Source organism: Staurois parvus, unplaced genomic scaffold, assembly GCF_062004578.1.
Source record: "Staurois parvus isolate SC_StPar_1 unplaced genomic scaffold, SC_StPar_1.0 ptg000013l, whole genome shotgun sequence".
Classification (NCBI taxonomy): domain Eukaryota; kingdom Metazoa; phylum Chordata; class Amphibia; order Anura; family Ranidae; genus Staurois; species Staurois parvus.
The window spans coordinates 17,350,001-17,369,196 of record NW_028317809.1 but is presented as its reverse complement, the minus strand read 5'-3'; the positions used below and the strand labels follow the sequence as shown (position 1 = coordinate 17,369,196).

Sequence of the window (19,196 nt, the reverse complement as noted above, 5' to 3'; positions counted from 1 at the left end):
AAAAGCTGATCATTGTAACTGCTCCTGCCAGCGTTAATGGTTTGTCTCATTCCTAATAATAATAATTAGGTTGCACCGAAATTTCGGTGGCTGAAATGTTTTGGCTGAAAACACCCCTATCAGCCATTGGCTGATATTGAAAAAAAGCACTGATGCAGGTGCCGAAAATGACCCTGTCCGCTACCGCCCCTTGCCGCTGCCATTACCAGCCGCTGCCATTACCAGCCGCCGCTCGGTAGTTCTCAGCCTTACCTGAGAAACCACTGAACAATCCCGGCGCTGGGCATAGAGATTAGCGAAAGAAAGATGGCCTCCACTTATCTCTATGCCCTTGGAGGACCAGAGCGATGTCACTTCCAGTTCCGTCGCCTTGTAAACCAGGTAATTTTTTTTTTTTTAAAGTCTTATTGACCCCATATCTTTCCATAAAGAGGAACCTGTCACTAATTATTTCTATCACATGCATTCCTTGTGATAGGAATAAAAGTGATTAATTTTTTATAAAGGGACAGTGTAAAAAAAAAAAAAAAAGTTTAAAGTACCCCCATAGTGGTGAACATATACGTAGGCCACGCCCACATATGTAAATGGTGTTCAAACCACACGTGAGGTATCACCATGAATGTCAGAACAAGAGCAAGAATTATAGCACTAGAACTCTGCTTTAACTTTACACTGCTAGCCTGTAGGAATTTTTAAAGCGTCACCCATGGAGATTTTTAAGTACTAAAGTTTCACGCCATTCCACAAGCGTTCACAATTTTAAAGCATGACATGTTGGGTATCTATCTACTCACCGTAACATCCTCTTTCATATTTTACAAAAAAATATTAATACATATTTTTTTGTAAACTATTCCAACATAACGACCCCAAACACACCTCCAAGAAGACCACTGCTTTGCTAAAGAAGCCGAGGGTAAAGGTGATGGACTGGCCAAGCATTTCCCCAGACCTAAACCCTATTGAGCATCTGTGGGGCATCCTCAAACGGAAGGTGGTGGAGTGCAAGGTCTTTGGGCCCAATTTGGACATTTTCACTTAGGGGTGTACTCACTTTTGTTGCCAGCGGTTTAGACATTAATGGCTGTGTGTTATTTTGAGGGGACAGCAAATTTACACTGTTATACAAGCTGTACACTCAATACTTTACATTGTAGCCAAGTGTCACTTGTTCACGTGAAAAGATACAATAAAATATTTACAAAAATGTGAGGGGTGTACTCACTTCTGTGAGATACTGTATGCAGATTATCCCTTTGATCGCAGATGAATGAAACAGATTAGATACAGAAGTAACAATGTTACATTTATATCTCTTTATTCCACACCAGAACAGATCATCTGACAGCAAGTATAAGCAGCATCTCCCAACTGTAAGGCATTGTTTACATTTGAATTGCTCTCTTCAGGGTGATCTGAGTTTGCTTTTCTGAGAGCATGTGACAGGCAGTGAGTAGTTGTTGTATTGCCGCCTCACTGCCTGTTTTAACAACTAAATGCTAGAGTACCGCGCCTCAACAGGTGATGCGTGTGGTTGCAGCTCAGCCCCATTCACTTGAATGGGACTTGTTTGGTGGGTGATAGTGGCCGCTGAACATGATAGGATATAATTGCTGCCACAGTATGTGTACATCCTGGCCACTGCCTTTCAAGGTAAAGTAGGATGTTTGAAGGTTGTTAAAAATGTGGCTCACCCACATGATTTTACCGCCTCGCAACCGCTAGTGTAACTGAGCCCTAATTTTGATAGTAAATGATGGCATATGTAGGGAGTGGGGGTGGAGCAGCGGAAGTACAGGACATACTGCACGTATCCTTTGTACTTATAAGTTTTGGGGGTTTTTTTGGACATCTGTAGTACTCCCACTGTCTACAACTGGTTAACAGTTGTAGGTTACATTAATAGGCAGTTAGTGATAATTCATAGGATTGCTGGCTGACCATTGTAGACAGACGGGCAAGGCAGTGGTCAAACCAACGTACCTGTGTGGAGAAGAGATGAATGCATGATTAGATGAATGCATGTTAGTCTGCCATATCACAGTAGACCTTGTGGCAGATGCCTTTGCCCTCTTGACATGGATTTGGTTAGAGTTCCACTTACACGTCGTTACAAACCAGCCTTTTTTTCTAAAGTGAGTTTGTTGTTTTTATTGCCAAAGGTTCTAATTCTCATATGTCAAATTCCATTGATCACAAATATCAGAATAAGAGGACTCTGGCAGGGTTTCATTGATTTCTAGGAGACCAAGCAGACAGACAATGAGCATGCAAGTATATAATGGATAGTTATACCCAACAATCAGCCTATTTGACCTACACACTCAGGCATGATTATTGCTAGCAGTGCAACCAGCAAATGCAATTCAAGCAAGTAAAATATTAGGTGCTGGTGTACAACAAAGGACAAATGTCAAAGCACGAATTTCCCTTATACTCATTTCTCTAGAACAGGATGTGAAGTAAAAAAAGGACAATAAATTTCACATTTTCCCTACTTTATCCAACCATATTTTGGCTTGAGTTTTAAACAGACCGTTACCCTTATCAGGAAGTTTCCTGTTCTCTGTCCTTCCCCCACTCCTTAAAAAAATAGCTGTGTATTAGTTTACTTAAAGCAGAGTTCCAGTGAAACTGTACAAAAAAAACCTGTAGTTTGAGTTTTACAAAACGGGTGCTCACCTGTCTCTTGATCCCATGCTGTCCTCCCTGCAGCCCTTTTCACCAGCCATCCTGTGTTCCCAGTGTTGGCATCTTCAGTGTGGGCACTCGGCTGCGACAGCTTGTGGCTTTACAGCCATGTGCCCACTGCACATGCATGAGCAGTGCTTTGCTTTCTGAATGGTCCTGTAGTCTTCTGGGACCTGTCACATGTCCCAGAAGATTATGGGGGGGACTTTTGCTTCCGATCGCCTAAGTGATCACAGCGGAAGTGGGAGCGGGTACCTGTCAATATCGGGTACCTGCTCTCCAATTCCTAACGGGGAGCAGTCCTTAAAGTGGAACTTCCCCTTTTGGGTGGAGCTCAGCTTTAAATATGCCATGGGTCAAAATTTGTCCGGTTCAGCAGGGACCGCCCAAATTTTATTCCATCCATGGGCTCCTGGTTGTACAGAAGTCGGTCTATTTTTTTTTTTCGAACAACTAGTGCTGCCGGCTATAGCCAGCAACACTGATCATTGTGTTCTGATGGCAGGGAAGGCTCCCTGTTGTGAGAGCACAGTAGCACAGTGGGAGTGATTCCCCCATCCACCTCAAATGGTTGAACAAAAAAAAGTATAATGTATGGGCTGCCTTACTTTTTTTTCTTTCTTGAAGTTTTGGTTCCACCCCCTGGGCTCCCTCATCTAAGTGTATGACATGCACTGCCCCAGTGCCTTCTGGGATATGTAATGTTCATATCTCAGGAGGCAATAGGAGCACTGCATGCCATCTGTTAAAGGGGAATGGGCCTAGAAGTGCATCATGAGGAGGCTGTCCATGAACATGAAAGAGCAGGGGACACACAGAATGTCACAAATGAAGATGGCAGCACAGGACCCAGGAGATGGCTGTAGAAAAGATGATCTCAACAGGATGATGCTGGATCCACTGCTTGGGTGAGTATCTTAACTGCAGAACCCAGCATGAGGTTGACAGGGAAAGAAAAAAAAGTGTGTGTGTGTGGTGGGGGGGGGGGGGGGGGTTGTTAAAGTTCCTCTTTAATTTTGTGGTATATTTTTTTTCTTCTTTACAAAACTTTAAAGGGCTAGTACACCTATAGCGAAAAAAATTGCCTATACAGGTAAGGGGCGCCAATAGATAAACCAAACTATGCAGTTTTGACTAAAGTTGAACAGTGTCCTTGCTATAGGTGTAGGCCTAGCAACAAGGCCTACGTACCAGCCAAAGCCTAGCTGCAAAGTCTTAGAGATGGTATCTCCTTGTCCTTCCTTGTTGCTAGGATACTCGCAGCTGTTTACTGCTCACCCCCACCATCACAGGAGTGCTCTTTAAAACCCCTGTGCAGTTCACCATTTCCTCAATCACTACATTGCTGAGCTCAGAGCTACTGTGCCATGATGGAGAGAGTGCGTGTAAGGGGGGTTTGAATTGGAGAAAGAGCTTGCTCTTGTGATGGTGGAGGTGACCAGATATGGCTGGGAGTGTCTTAGCAACGTCCTAGCAACAAGGCAGGACAAGGGGTTGCCATCTGTGGGAGTTTAAGCCCAGGCTTTGGGAAGTACATAAATGGCCTACACCTATAACAAAGGCATTAAACCTACTTCGGTCAAAGCTGCACAGTCTTTATGTACAAGCATCCCTTACCTTCATAGGCAGTTTTTAATAAAGTGGACTAACCCTTTAACCACGTGAGTACCTGCCTGTAATGTATCTGGTTTATCAGGCCATTTTTTCATTTCCAGTGCTGTGATATTTTGACAATTACTCCATTATGCAAAACTGTACCCAATTAAATGTTATGTCTTTATTTTGGAGACGGGGGGGACTCCTCCAACCACCTTGCTTGTGTGGATTCTCTATGGCTGAATGGAAAAAAAGCTATTCGTGTGTACCCAGCTTTACTCCTTTTTTTTTTTTTTTTTTTTTATATTTGAGTTTTGATTTCAAGCTTGGACCAGCTGGAGGAAATAGTGCTCTCTGACCCTTGCCACAACATTGGTCCTAGTTTTTTCACTGTCATAATTTTATTCATTTCACATATAGAATATGGCGAATCTCCTGACAAACCTATATGCAAGACTCACAAACCAAAAAACCATATATTTTTGGAAGTATACATACAAATTTTTTTTTTAATTTTCTATATTGATCCAAAAACAATGAGGCAATCAGCATGTGCAGGAGGAAACAGGAGTACAAGAGGAAACCCATGCCAAGCACATGCAAACCTTTGGTGTGTGTCAAAAAAGTCAAGCCAAAATGAGACAACAGCGATTTGCTCATACCACTGATCTTTAACCAAATCACCCCCAACAGGGCTGTTAAAAATAAATATTTAAGAAAAATGAAATCTTACAAAAATAATCAATGCGGGACACAATCTACTCCCTGGGGAAACAGTGAAACTTCAGCTAAAAAGGGAAGTTCTGCTTATCCTCCTCAACCTGGTTCCCACAGTGGATGTATTGCAGTTCCCCTACTGAAAATCCAGCATAGTGACTCATGCTGGTAATATTTTGGCTTCTGGTCTTTTCTCTGACCATCATGCCACTTATGTTTTCTTCTTCATATCCAGTGGGGGCCTGTAAAGACATAATGGAGGCCATTCAGCATTTCTGTTGCACAACTAGGCAATGCTATGCAGGAGCAATAAGACAGATTTATGATAATTAGAAGCTTTGTTTAAACATTCCTTCCTCTGCTGCTCCACTGTAACACTGCAACAATGTAAAACCTGCCCAGACGTTTCTGAAAACCTGTCTCCTCTCCAGTAGTAATTCTGTGATAGACCTTTACAAACAGTTAACTGCCCGGGATGACAGGCACAGGGATCACAGACACAAAGAGAAACTATCACTATCTTGCTTGATATTTGTCCATTAATGTGATGTACAGTACATGTAAGGCAAACTGTTTATTTTTTTGGATGGAATATGGGAAGTTCCGATCCTCTGACAAGTTATTTCTTGCGCCATTTTCCTTGTGGAAAAATGGATAGATTTTTTTCTTTTTTAATTTCCTGTTGTATCTCTGAGACAGAAGATGAATGGAAATCTCTCCAATGGGTCAAAGATACCAAAATAAATAAAAATGCAACTGGGTTTTTTACTCTTCCTTACCTCTACAGACCTAAAGAAAAAAATTACCTGTACATACGTTGTCACTTGTCTTGCAATAGTGGGGTGACAGTAGGCTCAGTTAACAAAGCTTATATATATATATATATATATATACACACACACACATAATATACACACAGTTGGGCCAATATATATTTGGACACAGTCACAATTTTAGTTTTTCCAGGTATTTACCAAAACATATTCAAGCTATAGTTGTATAATGGATATGGGCTGAAAGTCCACACTTTCAGGTTTAATTTGAGGATACTATGTACATCCAAATTGGAGGAAGGGTTTAGAAATTATAGCTCTTAAAGAGTAGCCACCCCCCACCCTTTTTTTTTTTCAAGGGACCAAAAGTAATTGGACAATGGAATCAAGAGCTGTTTCATGGCCAGGTGTGGGCTACTCCATTATTTCTTCATCAGTTAAGCAGGGAAAAGGTCTGGAGTTGATTCTAAGTGTGGTATTTGCATTTGGAATCTTTTGCTGTGAACCTACATCTTGCTTTGAAAAGAGCTGTCCATGCAAGTGAAACAGTCCATTGTAAGGCTTCAAAAACTAAACAAATCCATCAGAGAGATAGCAGCAACATTATGAGTGGCTAAATCAACAGTTTGGTACATTATGAGGAAAGAAGAATGCACTGGTGAGCTCAGCAACATAAAAAGGCATGGACTTCCACAGAAGACAACAGTGGAGGATGATCGCAGGATCCTCTCCTATGGTAAAGAAAAACCCATTCGCAACATCCAGACAAGTGAAGGACACTCTCCAGGAGGTGGGAGTATCATTGTCAAAGTCTACAATCAAGAGAAGACTTCACGAGAGCAAATACAGAGGGTTCACCACAAGGTGCAAACCATTCATAAGCCTGAAGAATAGAAAAGCCAGATTAGACTTTGCCAAAACACATCTAAAAAAGCCAGACCAGTTCTGGAAAAGCATTCTTTGGACGGATGAAACTAAGATTAATCTGTACCAGAAAGACGGGAAGAAAAAAGTGTGGAGAAGGCTTGGAACAGCTCATGATCCAAAGCATACAACGTTATCTGTAAAACATGAATGGAGGCAGTATAATGGCATGGGCATGCATGGCTTCCAGTGGCACTGGGTCATTGGTGTTTATGGATGATGTGACAGAAGACAGAAGCAGCTGGATGAATTCTGCAGTGTTTTGAGATATACTGTCAGCCCAGATTCAACCAAATGCACCAAAGTTGATTGGACGGCGCTTCACAGTACAGATGAAAACATGCACTGTTAGTTTCATCTGATCTGCAGATTTTTAAATATCATGATAATTTGCACCAGCATATTGCATTGCTGTGGTTCAGCATGTCTGTAAGTCAGAGTTATGTTTATTCATTATATAGGAAACACTTCCTTTTTTTTTTTTTTTTTTTCTTTTACTCGGTAGAATTCTTTAAACAGAAGTAAGAGTAATTACGTCTCTAATGTGCTGTGTGTTTGGCAAGATGTGCAGAAGTAAAGTAATTGAGGTTTGAATGACTAATGGAAGATGCTGCTCTCTCTTCCAGTTTCTGGTTGATTAAATTGATTTTGTAGGGCAGCTATGTATTATGATGTTTGCTTAGTGTGTGTGTGTGTGTGTGTGTGTGTGTGTGTGTGTGTGTGTGAAGCAGCTATTAAAATTTTTGTCAATGGTAGAGTGGACAATGGACATAGGCTGACTTTCATCTAGCTATGTTATTCTGATGCTAACTGATGTGATTTACTGATGACCTTATGTGTTTTAAGGGAACAGTTCTGCTGTCAGTATTAATCCCTGCTTGTTCCAGATGCCTATGCTAAAAGGCTACTCTTGCGCTACATGCCAAAGCCAAAGAAGTTGACACATTAAGGGCACATTAAGGGCACTGATTTATTCTTAAGTTGCATTGCATAATTTTAGACTTCTGGCTTGTTACGCCCAAGTTCAAACTGTATTTATGAGGCGATAATTGTCTAGTGACCTATTGCTTTCATCATATCCTCATAGTTCTAGATGAGTTATTGGGTGTGTAAAAGCTAAATAAGGTTATGAAAGCCCACAGTTTCAGGCTAATGATTCCCAGGAATCATCCATATTCCAAGGTGTTTAAATCCAATTTTAGAAAACTGTATGAAAGCTATTAAGAATTCCAGGAGTGGTAGATTGAGGGGATGGGCTGCTACAATTCCATACCCTGCCTTGGAAATTTTAAAGATGGGCAACTCCTATCCTTGATCAGTGGTTTCAAATGGATACGTTCACTGCAATTGGAAACCAAAGCTAAAAAAAAAAAATACGTTCGGCATCTCTCCAAATAAATGTTCTGTTCATTCAGCACATTTCAAGTTTTTTTTGTCTTGGTTTGTGTTTTTTATAACCATGCTTACGCAGTTATCAAATTATATTACAGTTGTACTTTTAAGGTAACAAGGGGTGTAACATAGGCCGGCCATTTTCTTATCTGACTTGTAAGAATACTAATATATAATCAAAACATTATTAGTGCCATGTGCACAATGAGTGCAGTATGCTGTACATAAGCAAAACATACAAAATCCAGTTACTTTTTTCTGCAAGCTCTACTGTTGCTGCCATGCTTGGTTCGTTGTACTCCATTTTCCAGCTGGATAGAATGGGTCATCAGCTCTTAAAGTGATTTTAAAGACAATTTTTTATTTTATTTTTTTTTTTTTAATGGCATGACATACTAACTTGATCTGTGCAGAGGTTTTGCACAGGGCAGCCCCGATCCTCTTCTTCTGGGGGCCTTGGTTCCTGGTCCCTCCCTCCGAGTGCCCCATAGCAAGCAGCTTGCTATGGGGGCACCCAAGCAGGCTTCCTCCCAAGCCATTGCTCTGTATGTCCATTCACAAGGAGTGTGGCCCCCTGCTCACTCCTCACTGGCTCCTGCTGCTGTCTTAGCCAATAAGGAGGGAGAATTCTGGGGAAGCAGCTGCTCTCGTGCACATCACTGGATTGCGATGGGGCTCAGGTAAGTATTGGGAGGGGGGAGGCTGAACAGGGAGCTGCACACAGGTTTGTTAACTTCATGCATGGAATGCATGAAGGTAAAAAAAAAAAAAAAACCTTGAGTCTTTACAACCACTTTAAAGTTCTATATGGGTATTCCTGACACCCATCTATTTATGATGGGTGTCAGGGATTTTTAATTTCTTGATTTATTTACCTTTTTGATGTGAGCCACATTTTTTTTACTTGGTCCCTAATGCTGAGTCAACAAATTTCATTTGACAGCCCTTAAAATTTCATCCAGATCTGCTAATTGAATAGAATCCTAAATGTATTAATCAGGTCCCATTACAATGTCTTTTTTTTTTTTTCCTTCTTCTTTTGGAATGAAAACCATATCCTCCTTTTAGGTCTTTGTTATGCAGGCACACTAAAGCGTATGCCTGTGTGAGGGCTGTGTTTGCCCACATGAGGATGCATGAGTGTTACATGTATCCGACTGCAGGTCCATTCATTTCAATTCGGACATCGCAACTTCTCTCAGTTTGAAAGCCATGTCAGTGTGGGTGTGCATTTCCGATCATAGACAGTATGGGGGTTGTTTACTAAAATAATGCAAAATCTGGTGCAGCTCTGCACAGAAACCAATCAGCTTCCAGGTTTTATTGTCCAAGCTTAATTGAGCAAGCTGAAGTTAGAAGCTGATTGGCCACAATACACAGCTGCAGCAGATTCTGACTGCACCAATTTTAGTAAATCTCCCTCTATGCTTTCAAGGCCATGCACCCTCATCCACACAGCTGTTGCATCCAGTTGATATGAATTGGACTGCTTACACAGTGATGCATAGAACGCCTGTGCATCCCTGTGCCGGTATATGTGGCCATCGCACAGGCATATGCTTAAGGGCCAGTTCACACCCCAACAACGAACTCCATATGCATTCTGGATATATTTTTGCTTACAGTTCACACCGCACTCCGTTCTGGTGCAGTTTTGATGCAGCTTGCTATGTTCCAGTACAGTTCAGTGCAGAAAAAATGCAGTGTGTTCTACTTTTTTTTTTCTACACCAGAATCTGACTGGATCTGACTGCACAGGTTTGATGAACTAGGGCCATTGGAATACATGGAAAACACTGTGCATGCATTTTTGATGGGGAAAAAAAACGCACTGGACTGCATCTGGTGTGAACTTAGCCCTAAGTACACCTGTGTAAATGAGACCTTACAATGTCGTTTGAGAAAAAATTGTCATCCGGTTCATTTGAATTTTCTCGTCACTATGGTTAATAATGACCGTTGTTTTGACCTAACTAACCATTGAAAAATCGTAATGAAGATTTTTAGTGGAATTATATTTGTGTAGGCCAGTTTTACATACACTGTTTATTAGGAGGAAAAAGGGGTAGGAAAGTAGAAGGGAAGAGACCTAGAAGCCGCAGTAAAAGACCGTATTCGCCTGAGAATGTAGCTAGAGGCACATTCACATAGGCTGCCCATGTCTTCTTGAATTGGTGTTACTTGTCATCAACAATGCTGGCAATTTTTTCATGAACCATAATTCATGAGACCTCATGCTTCAGTCCGCGCATTGAAACTGAGGGCGTGTTCCATGCTCCAGCGATTGCAATTTCCATATTTTTGTTATGGCAGTAATTACGATTACCGCATAATAAGATTGCAACAAGAGTGAGATTTGCTGTGGTGTTGGGTGGGAAGAGAATCTAGGCATTTCACTGTATAGGGGATTTTAAATTTAACCAAGTTTTTCATTTTATTGGCTTTAGTACTTGACCTAGGATTGTGTGCGATCACCAAGTCTTATAATTGGTATGGAACAGGAGACAGCGGTTCGTAGTCTGTTGTATTTGCACAGTGAAAAATTGTTGTGACAATGCACAATATAATTAACATTCTGAAAGGTATTATGTTGACAATATGGATTTTCTACTATCTAAAAGTGAAACTCCAGGTTATAGCAAACTATGCTTAAATCTGCTCTTACCCCCCTTTTAAATTGTATCCTAACTACACTGTGAAAAGAAGATTCTTATACTTGCCTATTCTGATTGCGTTCTGGTCCAGTTATGTGATCTCCTCTCAGCAGCCAGCTTCAGGAGAGAGTAGAGAGTGCCAACAACAGCTGGAATGTCTGAGTGGTGATGTCACCCATAGACTTACTATGGGGCATCCATTGTCAATTGTTCCTCTTCTCGCCTGAAGCTGCTGGGAGCTGATCACAAGACTGGACCACAGTACCCTCAGAATAGATAGTTATACAAGCATAAGAACCTCACCTGGAAGTTCCATGATCTTCTTAGTGGAAAAATTGGAGTTGTCCCCTGGGTGGCTTACTCACTACACTATTCAATAGTGTTTAGTATGCTTTTATGTGATCACACTGTTTTTTTCTTCTTCTTGGAGTCAAAGTATTCTCTTCCAGATCCACAAATCTGATGTTCCCCACTTTGAGGGTTTTGCATGAGCTTGGCTTTTTCGTTGCAAGAAAGTATCCATCACTAATAGCTTCCTTCAAGACGGAAACATAACTTCAACAAGCAGATTATGTTACCCTGCTGCAGAATTCTCTTTAATTGTATAGTGTCGGGCTCTGTTCATATCAGCCACAGCATTATTATGAGATAATAGTGAATAGGTAGGCGCTGTACAATAAATTGTTATAGATTCAAAGTGGGACAAACAATCCCACCATTTCCATGTGCCTGAATACCAGTACTATATTAATAAACATACTACCAAATCAAAGAATAATCCTAAACAGAACACAATAATAAAAAACAACAAAAAATATAAGCCTCATAAAAGTCTGTGTGCCTTCATCCTGTGGATCATAACAGTCCTTTTGGGACATAATGTTGATGACGGAAATCCATGTGTCCACACCATGGTGAAAATAGGAGAATGTCTCACTCACCGAACCTAGGACCACCGGTTTAGGTAGTCAAAAAGCACATTTTAATGGTATAAGGTGGAACGTCCACCTCCTAGCTATCTAAGGATGGTCCTCCCGGTCACCAACACTCCGCAGATCATGGCCCTAGAAAGGAGGTTGCCAATAGACTCTCCGGGGAAAAAAGAGGGTACTTTATAGCAGGTATTCCTTGTTTAGTATTGCCAAGCCACTCAAAGAAACCAAGAGAGATTTATACGGTCTAAGTGCAGTATTTATGTATAAATGAACGTATATAAAACAATGCTATGCACTCACATGTACAGGTGCCTAACCCACCAGCACCAGTATGTACAGCCTGTGTAGTCAAAGATGGCCGACGTGCATTCCAAGCCTCGCTCTCGCTAGGGCTAGACGTGACGTCACCGGAACCTGGAAGTGACGGCATCAGGCTTCGGCGCACATTTTGCTTGGCGGCCACGTTTAAGTGGTAAATTCACTTTTAGGGGCAGCTGTTGACTCACATTTGTGTCAATGAGTGGGCATACCACTATTCATTTCAACACTTATCCACTAGGCGCCACAATAATTCAATTTGAATTCCTGTTCACAGCATTACAATGCACCGGCTGGTGTGTTGTGGGATGTCTGCAGTGCCGATGCGCCGATTGGTCACCACGAGATGGTGCATTGCCTCACACTGTATAGCTTGCTGGTCCTGGTGTAATTGTACCCTTAGTCCAGAGGATTTTGTGGGACTTGACTACTGAATAATAGATCCTGTTCTTAGACCAAGCAGCTGGGTATGTGTGTGTACTTGTAAAGCTGGTAGCTTTCTGTTGGAAGTGATTATCAGCCATTCATTACTTTCATGGGCACCAAAACATACTGTCTCCCCATGTAACCCAGCTTCGCTGTCCCACCTGGGACCGTACCAGCTTGGTACGGACAAGGTAGGTGTCACTAAGTAGCGCTGAATGAGCTCTAAATTTGGCTGATCCTCACTCTGCGTCAGAGCTGTCATTTCCTGGCAGCTGTAGCTGGGGTTGAAGTTGATCAAGCATGATCTACTGACCACCAAGACATGATGTATTTTTTTTTTTTGCAGGACGCTGGATGGCACTGCTGTTTGGTGATGTGAATGAAGTGTTGGTCCATACACTTCAAATAAAGTTTAAAAAAAAAAAAAGTTAATTTTGATGCGCTGAACAGCATATTGCATGGCCACAGCTCACTGCAGGACAAAAATGATAGCTGCCTGCATGCAAAAATGGTATGTTTAACTTACAGGCTTAACTTAAATTGCACCATGCCACGCAAGTCATAACGAGAAATAGCAAGAAGAAATTAGGCTCAGGTAAGCTGTGTTGCATGAGAATTAGGAGTTCTGAAAGCTAAACGGACTGTTAAATGAGATTTAACAGTTTGTTGGCTATTTAGACAGCACAATACAATACTGCCAATGAATCAATCTTTCAGTGGCAAAAGGTATAATCGTCAGTGTAGTTCTTGCCTTACACATAGTTATTCATCATTGGCTTTTTGATTGTTTTATATAGCCACTTAAGCTGGCCATACACTTGGGAAATTTAATTCAAGCTCAATCACTTTTGAAATTGCAAACATGATGGCTAGTAATCACCAGAAACTAAGCAATCAGCTACCAGAGATGGGTCCATTGTGAAGTGAACTAGGCTTGCATTAATCAGATGTGTAAATATTTTAATTTGATTCCTCCAAACCCCTTCCCAGTAATCAGAAAAGATGTATAATTGGAAAAGAACTGTTGGCATCATCACATCAGTAAGGTTTTTGAAAAAAAACATATATAGTAAACCAAGCTGGAGTTTTCTCAAATATGACTGCACAAGTAGAACTACACTTTACCACTTGAAGATCATGTCTTTTTCTGACAAATAAAACAAGTAAACATAAGTATTTTTTGCTAGAAAATTTACTTAGGATCCCCAAATGTGATATATATTTTTAGCATAAGCCCTAGAGACTAAAATGGTGGGTTTTGCGTTTTTTTTTTTTTTAATGTTGCACGGTATTTGTGCAGTTTTTCGAACGCAAATTTTTTTTTTTAGAAAAAATACACTTTAATGAATTTCAATCCACACAAACACAATATAATACCCATTTTTGGTAAAATGTAAAATGATTCTATGCCGAGTATTTACATGCCTAATGGGTCACGCTTTAAAATTGCACGCACTTGTTGAGTGGCGGAAAACTACGTTGCCATAGGACATACGACATACGAAACTTTAAAAGTTTTTACAGGTTACCAGTTTAGAGTTACTGAGGTGGCCTGGTGCTAAAATTATTGCTCTTGCTCTGACATTCGCGGTAATACCTTACATGTGTGGTTTGATCACCTTTTACATAAGCGTGCAGGACCAACGCATGCATTCGCCTTTGCGTGTGAGCATGGGGGCCGGGGTGCATAAAACAATTTTTTAAATTCTTTTTACACTTTCTTAATTTTTTTTTTTTTTATATTGCTGACACAAGGAATGTAAACATCCCTTGTGACAGCAATAGACAGTGACAGGTACACTTTATGGAGAGCTTTGATGTCTCTTAGACCCCAGTTGTCTCCTCTGCTCTCACAAGCATCTGATCACACCAAGATTGGTGTGATCAGATACTTTACATTTTCAAAGATGGTGCTGTTTACATTGGGGAAACCTAAAGTGCCGAAAAAGCTTATCGCTTCCAGTTTTTTTATTGCTGACACAAGGAATGTAAACATCCCTTGTGACACCATAGAGCTCATCGGGGACGTTGCCGTTCTCAACCAGCTTTTGTTGTAAGCTGTTGGGTTGGTAGAGCCCAGAGGCACCAGTGGGAGGGGTTGCCGCTAGGATGGTTTTTACTTAAAAGCTAGTAGCCAGCTGAAAAGAATACCAGGATGATGCCTGCAGGTACAGGCATCATCCGAGTACATGTGCGTGATTTGGCATTAAGTAGTTAAAGTGCTTCTCTAGCTTTGTTAAAGTGGTAGTAAACCCACTTTAACTTTTACCTGCAGGTAAGCTCATAATAAAGCTTACCTGTAGGTAAAATGAATATCTCCTAAACATGCACCATTTAGGAGATATTCATTTTTTCTTTTTAGCTGGCGCATGCATTCTGAAAGAACAGTATACCCGTGCCGTGGCGCATGCACGTGACGTCATCTTGGCTCAGCCAGCCAGATGGCCGGAGCTCGCGAACCTTGAAGGAAGACCGGATGAAGATGGAAGCCTTTACAGCGGTAACAGCGTGCCACTGGAGGGCTTAGTTTTAAGGTAACTTTTACATAGTGTACTAGTACATAGATGCATACTAGTACATTATGCTATTGCCTTGCAGGGTATTTTTTTTTTATTTTTTATGTGGTTTACCTCTTCTTTAAAGTACATTATCCTCAATGTGAACTGAATACCTTTCTTATGTTTTGAAGAAAATTACACTTGCCTTGATGTATCGTTTTTTATCATTACAATATTTCATATCATTTTCAGCATTAACTTAGGAAAGAAATGGAAAGTATTTCAACAAAAAGTAGACTGAAAGGGATTCCTGTAATTTGACATGAGACTTGACTGTGCAATTTTCTGGTAAACCAATGAGTCAATCCTTCAATTTAGCAAGTCTATAAAATTTCCCCTAGTTGCCATATTGCAGGAATATGAAATCCCAGAATCTGCATATTTAAATGGAAATAACTTTCAATTACAACACGGCTTGTGCAGGAAATATATGTACTGTAGCTTATAATGCAGAACCAAGCTCTGAACAGATATTATAGACACAAGGTAAAGTAGAATTGTAGGCAAAACCTTCTTTTTCATTTTGGGTAGAGTAAGAAGGAAGGGTTTTCACCCCAGTCCGTTTATTTTTGTGCCATCTGCCATTGGGAAGATTAACCTTCACTTCCTGTCCCATAGCTAAACCAGGAAGTGAGAGAGTCCCCACAAATTAAGGGAATCCCTTGGGGACCCCCAGGTCACCAGAACTAACTTCCCCTCTATTACTTTTCTGGGGACAACCAAAAATTTGGGTTTTTCTTTTGCTTTCACTTTTGATGGTAAAGAGGACAAATAGGGTGAATCTCCTTATTGGGGGGCACAGACTGCAATGAAAACCAAATAAGTGTCTGTTCAAAACTAAGAAACGAGTTTTAATTCTACTTTAAAGCAGCTCTGTATTAATTTAATACAGCATTACATGTATTTTTTAAATGCAAGAGTTGTAAGCAGGTACCAGAATTTGACCTGGTACCAGCCTCTGGGAGCCCCTGTGCAGCAGAGCTCAGAGAAAAGAAGCATTACAAAAAGTAAATCAATTAATGTCCTACCTAGAAACAAAGTGATAGGAGAGGAACGCAGGGGGACAAAAAGATAAACGCATCACTGTACTGCTTCTCTAACTGTCCAATCCAAGGCTGGGGGTGAGTACATGAGCCTGTGCTCAGTGTAAATGGGTTGAATGATGCCAGGCATCAGCCAAAAATCCTAGGACATCTTGTGGAAAGGAGGTTCCTAACAATTCATAAGGGAACACGAGAACAGTAAATTCAGGCTGCTTTAGGAGGATTTATACACTGGCAAACAAAAATGCTTTTGGCCGGCCAGGTGTGACCCCTCCCACTCTCATGGTGCTTCAGTCTGTGGACATCTTTTTTTTCTTAAGAGAAAAGCAACCCTTTTTTCCTGGACCTGTTTACTTTTATCAAGATTTTATTTTCATTTAAGATTCTTTGTTAGCCTCCCTAGCGGTCTGATTATGTCAGTATTTCTGTGCTCAAAGCGGTACATTTTTTTGCATGGAAATATGTTTTTTTTTTTTTATTGTAGGCCTGTAATTTTTAGGAATAACTCACTGAAATCTGTCCGAACAAGAGTCTAGTAAACATCCCTGGTATGTTAAAATTTGAAACACGAAATCATAAATTATAATTTAATAAATAATCATAAAAAATAATATATTAAATTTAATTCAATAATAAAATCAAACCGAAAACACTGAAATTTGAAATATAGTGTCAAGTTCGCACATCACTGAGCAAAGTCGCAAAATCGTTTTCAGTGTCTGATGACGAATTTCCCCACAAATCATTATCACTCAATTCTGCAAGTGGTTCTAATTTACTATCGCTGTTCTCTAGCTGGTTTAAAACTGCTTTTGACCTAAAGGGACGCTTTTTGGACGCCATGGACATTTCTCAGTTTCAAGGCAGAAAGAACAGTAAAAATGCAGGCAGGGCACAGGACAAAGCACTAGGGACAAAATGTATGTGAAATGGTTTGATACAGTAATGTTTTGCTATGTGATTTTAGTGTATTTAGTGAATGTCACTTTTTCACATTTTCAAATTTCCCGCCGTTCTGTCCCCGTACGTCCTGTTGTCGCAGGGGACGGAACCCAGAAGACAGATGCTGGCATCGGCCAGAGGACATTGCAGGGCACACTGCAGGAGGGACATCGCAGGAGCACAGGACAAGGTAAGTGAAGAAGAGATACTGGAGCAGTGCTGCAAGGTATTCCCGAGTGTAGCTCGGGGTTACCGCTTGTGGTGGTGAAACTTTACCCCGAGCTACACTCGGGAATACCTCCAGGGAGGTTAAAGGCTAATTCCACCTGTAGTAACACATTACGCCCACATATCAGACACTCATTAGTGGATCTCTCCTGTTATTCTACTGTATTCTGATGGCGAATGCTCTTCTTGACAAATCCGGTTGTTAAATCAGCTTCTGTTGAACAGGCAGCGGTATACAGCAGGAACCATCCGAATTTTGGTACGTTGTACCGGTCTTTACAGTGGAAATGCACTCCAACAATCTGTGAGCACTTCCTGGTCTTTAGGCATCATGCATCTCATTCCCAGATTTACAAGGCTAGATTAACAAAGTCGACTAAGCGTGTGCATAAGTACCCCTAGTTTTTTTTTTTTTTTTTTTTTTTTTCATGGTTTCATCATATCGACATTATTAGAAAGCCTGCATTGATGTGCAGAGCACCCAAGGTAGTGCCCACATGTGATGCTGAGCTTCCATGATGGAAAAAGCAGAAATGCAATTTAAAAAAGGATGGTCCAGAGACTGGGATTGGGAAGGAAAGGGCCTGAATGAATGAATTTGGACATCCTCCATGCATCAATTGAGCCTGGCACTGTCTGACTTCTAAGTTAATGCATATTGAGTGAATCTCACAGTGTACAGCGAAATCAATTTCAGTACAGGAGAGCAAAGTGACAACAATTTCCGTAAATCTGGAGCTTTAAATAGGCATATTACAGTCACATTAGTGGTCCAGTTTTGTATTCATTGAAAAAATATCTAACTGCAATTTTAAATTCTTTAGATCTCTGTAGTCGCCTTCTTTAATCTCTTAGAAAGGGACACCTCTCTAACCTAATCCGTCATGGCACAGTTTGGTGAAACTGACAAGTAAAGCTTGCTTACTGGAGGGAAGAGCAGCAAGCTACTCTTCTTTCATTGTCCAGACATAGTCTTGATTGAGAGTATGGTTTGGTTTTGAGTCCAGTGGCAAAAATAAATAGTTATTATGCTATTGTATTGAATCTGCCAGAGGTATTTAAATTGGACCGCGGCTGAACAGAACTACAAATCATTTGGCATGCAAAGCGGTTTACAAAATGTATGAATGTATTTTGTTTTCCTACACTTAAACATTAAATGTTCAGTAATTGAGCATTGTTCTAAATGTACACAGATGTTTTAAGAAATGCTGTCTTATCATTTGGACTTAACATATTTGCTTTTTTTGGCAGGCCATTGAAGAATTTCTGGCTGAATTGAAGAACCGGGAACAACCGCAAGTGATTACCGTGCCCCCAGACACTGCTGTGAAATTTTTAATGGCTCGGAAGTTTGATGTTTCTAGAGCAATAGATTTATTTCAAGCTTACAGAGTAAGTGTACACTTACCCCACAGTACTGAGCTTAATAATTAAATTAATTGCCAAACTTTAGTGCTAACATACCTATATTTTCTGCTGATCTGTTACATGTCAGCACCCAGTACTTTTGGCAAAGTAAATGCTATTCAGTGAGGGGTTATTAAAGTGATTCTAAAGGTTTATTTATTTTTTTAAGAAAAAATAACAAACATGTCTATACTTACCTGCTGTGTGCAGTGGTTTTGCACAGAGCAGCCTGGATCCTCTTCTTCTCGGGTCCCTCGCATGTTCTCCTGGCCCCTCCCTCCTGTCATGCCCCCACAGCAAGCAGCTTGCTATGGGGACACCCACTTCTCTGTGTGTTCATTCACACACACAGCTGCGGTTCGGCCCCACTCCCTCTCTCTTCTCATTGTTTCACTGGCTGTGATTGACAGTCTAAGCCAATGAGAAGAGGTAGTCCCGGAATAGCTGAAACTCCAGTGCACATCGCTGGATTGAGAGGGGTCTTAGATGAGCATTAGGGGGGGGGGTGCTGCACACAGAAAGTTTTTCTACCTTCATGTATAGAATCCATGAAAAAAACCTTCAACCTTGACAACCATTTTAAGTT

General features: G+C 40.8%; 1 protein-coding gene across 1 annotated transcript in view; it reads left to right on the top strand.

Moving 5' to 3' along the window:
• The window catches only part of LOC149473651 (tyrosine-protein phosphatase non-receptor type 9-like), a 101,986-nt gene that overhangs the window by 20,895 nt on the left and 61,895 nt on the right, over positions 1-19,196 (top strand). Inside the window, exon 2 of the mRNA XM_089676246.1 lies at positions 18,455-18,595. Coding sequence (XP_089532372.1) covers positions 18,455-18,595 — 141 coding nt within the window. The remainder of the gene's footprint in view (positions 1-18,454; positions 18,596-19,196) is intronic.